At 33.7% G+C, this 6,615-nt stretch overlaps 1 protein-coding gene across 1 annotated transcript; it reads right to left on the reverse strand.

Annotated features, from left to right (window-relative positions):
• LOC18609285 (putative protein NRT1/ PTR FAMILY 2.14) lies at positions 1,899 to 4,311 on the reverse strand. Its single transcript, XM_018114956.1, has 4 exons — positions 4,167 to 4,311; positions 3,831 to 4,048; positions 2,816 to 3,384; positions 1,899 to 2,730 (listed from the first exon to the last, which is right to left on the reverse strand). Exons 1-4 carry the CDS (start codon positions 4,309 to 4,311, stop codon positions 1,899 to 1,901), a joined length of 1,764 nt encoding a protein of 587 aa, XP_017970445.1.

Genomic DNA, 6,615 nt, shown 5'->3' on the forward strand with positions numbered 1-6,615 from the left:
CAGCTATTTCTTCTTTGCATTGTTCATACATTCAAAAGACATTTCAAGGCATGTTTGCTTTTGCATTCTTAGCTGAATATGCATTGTATGAAAGCTTATAGATGTTTTCTAATGATGTATGGATTTTCAAACAATTATGTAACCTTAGGGGGTTAAGAATGTAGTTAAGACAATTTCAAATGCTTGACATTAAGTTCAAGAAAACATGTGATTTTTATCAAATCAAAACATGATGTAACTCAAGGTTAACAAGTGGCATAAGATGTAAGACCTCATGCCTTAAGAATTCTTAGTAATGAAACTAATACATGATTCTAAATGAGCCTTAGGTTAGGGTGAGATATTCTTATATATGTGATCAAGTGTGCTAAAGCATGAATGATTCATGTGACTAAGTGTTATTGTTGTATGTCCAGTATTTATTTTGAATTGTAATTGTGATATTGTAGTGATGATTAAGTGTTGCATAGGATGGCCGCGGTGGGGTAAAAATACTTCTTGAGTAAGGGTCGGAGTAACTAATTAGCATAGCTACGGTGGGGTAAAAACCACACTGATGTAAGGGTCGGAGTACCCAATTAGCATAGCCGCGGTGGGGTAGAAATACTATTGGAGTAAGGGTCAAAGCACCTAATTAGCATAGTCGTGGAAGGAAAAAAATACCACTGGCGTAAAGGTCTGAGTACCTTATGTGCATGGCCACTGTGGGGTAGAAATAGCACTGATTCCTAAGTTTAATAGTGCATTGTGTTGTGATATTGCTGTTGCTACATGATTTGCTTATGTGTAGCATGTTTTAAAGTTTAATTAACTGAAATGTAGAACCAATAAGTGTAAATGGCAACCAAGGTTGTAAGTGCAAAAAACAAAGTATAAGAAAGGCTTGGGCAACCTTAAAATGGGAACATGTGCTTAAGACTGTGCCCATTAGATGGAGGTATCGAGACAAGCTAGGTGGGACTCGAGGCCTTTTAGAAAATTTGCCCATTTTCGCTCTTGGTATCTCAAAGTATCGAGACTTGGGCATGACATCTCAAAACTCATGCCCTATTTTCACTAAAAGTGATCTGTTTCGAGTTTGTTTGAGAGTTACGAGCTCTACAAGGCGCTAGAGCTTATGATTATCACCAATAGGTAAGTTTAAGGTCAAATATGTAGATTTTAATTGGTGGGACCCAAATGCATCATGGATTTGCATAGGAAAACTTGCACGGTTTGAAGTAAATATGCATTGATTTTAAACTTATTCTTGGCTGTTGCTTGTTCCCCTCTCTACCATTCACTGAGTAATTATACTCATGCTTTTAACTTTCATGTTTTGTAGATCCAAACGTAGACAAATTGTAGACACTAAAGGGATTTGAGTACACATTTTGGTAGGTTTGAGACCATGAGTATTTTCTGCATTGAGTCACTCCACTAGTAGTCAGTCGTTTAATTATGTTGTTTGATTGGTCATTGGGCCATGTATCAATAAATATATGTGGGATATGGGACATAAATGTAATGTCCGGTGTATGGTGACGTAGCCACATGTTGGCAAACAATAGATAAGTTTATATATGCCATGCATGAGTACATAGTGAATGTCTATAGTACAAGGTTGTACCTTATATGTAATTTATTATGCGTTTAAGTACAAAAGAATGAATGAACCATGTTCTAAGATTTTTCAAAGCAGAAAAGTTAATGAACAATAACTAATTTAAGAATTACGCATTCAGACAAGATGGATTTGGAAACTTCCTTTATTGCTTGACTACATTACTATTATCCCAAGCTATTTTGCTATTTATTTTGCTTCAAGCTGTGCTATTTATACAGGTCTCTTCTTCATATGCAAATAGCAAGAAATCCTGCTTTCACAAAGCAATTAAAGTTCAGACATGAATCTGCTTTTACATTATTATTTTTACGCTACCCTTGTAGTGATATCTTCGAGCACAAAACAGAAAGAAGACGAAATTCAGTAAAGACAATCCTGCTATTAGGAAGTAGAAATAGTCCAATTTGCTTGTGTTGACGTCGTCAGACAACCAATTGGAGCCTTTCCTTTCGGTGACACTATGCACAACGGTGATCACAGAGCTGCTTGCGTAGCTTGCCAAAGAAAAGGTGAGATAGATTAGAGAATTTCCGATGCTTCTCATATGCTCAGGGAACTGCTTATTGTAAAATTCTATTAGTCCAACGATGCTGAATATCTCGGAGAAGCCAATCAGGACAAGCTGAGGAGCTAGCCACATGACTGACATTGGAGCAACTCCATCAGGGCCACCGTGCGAAAGGGCTGAATGCCTTCTCTTTGTTTCAATTAATCCGGAAACTAACATTGTTAGGATTGAGAACAGATTCCCAATTCCTATTCTTTGGAGAAGTGTGATCCCACCTTCTTGCTTCGTGATTTTTTCAAGCGCTGGTACCAAGACTCTATCATAAAATGGAAGCCATACCGCAATTGCAATCAGTGTAATGACGCCAACTGAACCAGCTGGGATTTCTATGTAGGGACCAAAGTGCAGGTCCATCTTCAAGGCTTGTGATACCGTGAATGTTCCTTGTTGATTCATGGCAAGGAAGCCAAGGATGCTGGTAAGCCAAATCGGGATAATATTTACTAGGCATTTAACATCTTGAACTTGTTGGACACTACAAAGCCTCCACGGATTCACACAAACACCTTCAGAATTCACTTCGTCACCCTCAATTAGAGCCGCTTTATTAAAGCAACTAAGGAAGCAAAATAAAAAGAAACGATCAGAAAACGAACGAAATTAGTTTCATTTGTACACTTTACCTAGCCCAAACATATTACCTGTACCGTCTGGTAAGATGGAGTTCTAGAAGCAAGCCTCTCTTCAATGGAGGATCATAGAATTGCCTATCTACTCCATCAGCTGGAAGATTAAGCTTGCGTTTTTTGTAAGCGGCAACAAACACTTGTGTTACCCCAGCAAAAACACTTCCTTCTGGCTTTACATATATGTAAATTTTTGTTCCAACAAAAAACAAAATAATTGCAAAGAGCATGCAAAAGGTCGGTATCCCAAAACCTAAGGCCCAGCTAATATCATTTTGGATATAAACCACTACAGTTTGAGTAATCAACAAGACAATTGTTTGAGTGGTATAGTACAAGTTGTAAAAACTGTTGTTTCCTTTCCTCCCTTCTTCAGTTGTTAAATCAAATTGATCAACACTGAAGGGAATGCTGCATGGCTTGACTCCACCAGTGCCAATGCACAACCAGCACAAGCTAAGAATCAAAATGCCAAGTTGGGCTTTATTGTAGCCTATGCATTGGCCATGTAGTTGTTCTTCAAGGGTGCAAGGCGGAGGACGCAGCTGTGGTAACAAAGCTGTTAAAGTCATGATCGTCATTCCCTGCCAATCAGTGGTTGACATGACGTATTATTAATCAGGCATATACAAAAAAGGGCAAAACTAAGGCCCTTATAAGACTATGAATTAGTGTAATTATACCGACAATACTTTAGTTCTCTAATTTTCAAGAGATCTGATAAAAATCCAATGAATCAATCCACGCAAAATAATTCTCCTAGGTGTTTCCCATATTTCCGGATGTGTTTATTATTGGAAGCTATAATAGCCCCTTTCTCGACTGAAAATTAAAGCATGTGTATTGAAATGTAGAACGAAATAAAAAATCCTAGTTTCAACAGTTTCCTTTTTTCTTCCTATTTCCCCCTAATTTCAAATAGTTGTCATGCCTTTGTGGACTATGTATGCAAGTGAGATTAGTGATTTAGAAAGAGAGGCTGACATAGACTTGTAAATTGTAAATATATAATAAAAGATTACAGGCATACCAGGAGAGATGAAAAGGATCCGAAAACAATGGTCCAGAATTTTCCAATAAATGCGTCAGAGACAAAGGCACCAATAACTGGCGCAAAATTGGAGGCGCCAGACCAGCCGTTAAGGATGGTTGCTGCCTGGACCTGGTTCATGTGATACTCCCTCTGTAGATACACCATAAAATTTGCCATCAACCCGAACGACGCCAATCTCTCGAACGTTTCATTCCCTGCAGATAGAAAGCGCCACCCCATTTTCACAAGACTAAGGATAAACATATTAAACAACAGTGCCAGAAATGCCACGTATATATAGCTACAATATAACAGGGAGACATGTATGTGCACCTAAGATGAAAGGCATAGCTCTCCATCCTGCAGGCCTTTTTGTATTTGTAGTTGTATGAAGCAAATCTGCCGTACTAATTTCTTCTTCTGACAGAGGAAAAAATCCGGAAGTCCCTGAACCTTTTCTCTCTTGTCCGCCCACCATTTTTCTTCTGTGAGAATGATGCCCTGTCTATTCTTATATATATAATGTGTATGAAACAAGACCTGAAAAGATGAAAATATGGTAAGGTTTTAATGACATACTCATTCAAGAGGGACAGAATCAGATTTGAGTTATATTTTTCATCCACCTGTAGTTGGTGAAGTATTTATACCGTCTCCGATGGACTGCATACTGGACCCGGTTTCCTCCAATTTTCTCTTTTCATTTTTTCTCTTTTCAAAAATTATAATAATCTCTTTTTATATACTCGGGCTAGATCCAACTGAGGAAATGCCGAATCTAGCTGCAGGAAATGTCGGATTTGGCAATCCAGGGCCATATCGAGCCGCAAGAAGCACCGATGTGGCACCATAGTGGCTAGATCCAGCCTTCGTAGCACACCAATGGAGACGAAAGAAAATAAAATAAAAAAGAAAAAAGATATTAAAATAAAAGTTTAAAGTTTTATTTATAAATTATAAAAATAATTTTTAAAATTTTAAAATTAAATTAATATTTTAATATTTTAATATATAAAAAATAAAGAAGAAATAAAATAACCATATTAATATTTAAATTCTAAATTATTACTATTTTAAATAAATTCTAATTTATTTATATTTTTTAAAAAATAATCATATTAAAGTTTTACATAAAAATATATTGATTTTTTTATAAATTATAAAAATAAATATTTTAATTTAAAAATCAAGTATTATAATAAAGAGAGTTCTAATCTTTTTATCACTCTTTCCTTTGTTATTTCAAAATTATTTTTATCAACCAAATATTCGAATAAGTCATAATAGTAATTTATGTCTTATTCCATTCCATAAACCAAACTATATAATAATTATTTTATTCTATTCATTTTTATATTTTTCAATTCTCACAAAGCAATTATTTATTCCTCTTTATTTCCTTTTGTGAACCAAACGTGCGAGTAGATCTTAATATCTTGACATAATACGTAAAAACACTTTGAACTATTTAAGAAAATTCAAATAAGTTATTATTCCTTTATTGTGTTTAATCAAATTTTTATATTTTTATTTCGAATCAAATAAACCTTTATAATTAATTTATTAACTAACTATTGGTTAAAATGACTCTTCTCATTTTTATGTCACGTAACGTTAATACAGCATGCTAAATGTCATAATGGATAATGATGTGGCATGATAACATAGTCATACGATATTTTTACTTTTCATGTTAGTGTCATGTTAATGTCATGTTAATATCATATGGGCATAAATTGACAAGTGACATTTTAACTAATAACAATTAGTTAACCGTTAGTCATAAGGACCTATTTCACTAAAAATAATAGTGTAATGGCTTAATTGAATGCAATAGAAAAATAAGGATTCATTTGAATTTTCTTTACCAGTTTAGAGACTTTTTCAGTTATTATGTCTAATATATTCCAATATTTTAAATAATATCCACTTTATCATAATAGAAATATTTTAACTTTTTATTTTTTATTACTTTTATGTCACTCCAAGAACAAAACTTGTATAATAAGAAAAAAATACTACATTTCTAAAACTTTATATTATATGAAAACTGAACATTCAATTTGAAAACAATAGAAGTAATTCTTTTTATTACTTGAATAATAGGGTATACAAATTGGACCCTTTGAATCAAGAATACATGAACTTACATTAAGCCATGTTTATTTCATATTTATTCAATTTATAATTTAATTTTAAATATGATAGATAGTGACATATAGCAATTAATAAATTATTAATAATTTATAATTGAATTAAAGGTTATCTAGGCAAATCCCATTTCTCAATAAAAATGTTGACTTGTTGACTAGTGCATTAATCCACCAAATGCATATTAAGAAGCAAAATATGATCATTCTTTTTGTGATATCGGTTGACTGATTTAATTCTATCCCTTTATGTATAAATTACAATTCCAACCTATAAAGTACTAGGATAAAAACCAAGGGTAAAATGCCGAAATCCCCTTCCAATCACTCTAAAAGGAATCCTTGGCCCCTCTTGCTTTAAAATGATACTTTTAGCCCGTTGACTATTAAAATTATTGGTCAACAGTTAAAACAATGAGACCCAATATCAAATCAAAATTTTAAGACATAAATACCATCTTTTTTTTAAAAAAAAAAATGGTCTTTTATCTTCTTTCCCAAAAACCTTATATTTTTGTTTATAATATGGTTATTGAACATGTTATGGATTCGTAGCCTTTTATGGTACAATGCATCTTTTACTGAAGTATGTTTTCATGGCCAAGAGCCCAGTTGAGCACCAAGGTGCAAGC

The sequence above is a fragment of the Theobroma cacao genome, chromosome 2, assembly GCF_000208745.1.
Source record: "Theobroma cacao cultivar B97-61/B2 chromosome 2, Criollo_cocoa_genome_V2, whole genome shotgun sequence".
Taxonomy (NCBI): domain Eukaryota; kingdom Viridiplantae; phylum Streptophyta; class Magnoliopsida; order Malvales; family Malvaceae; genus Theobroma; species Theobroma cacao.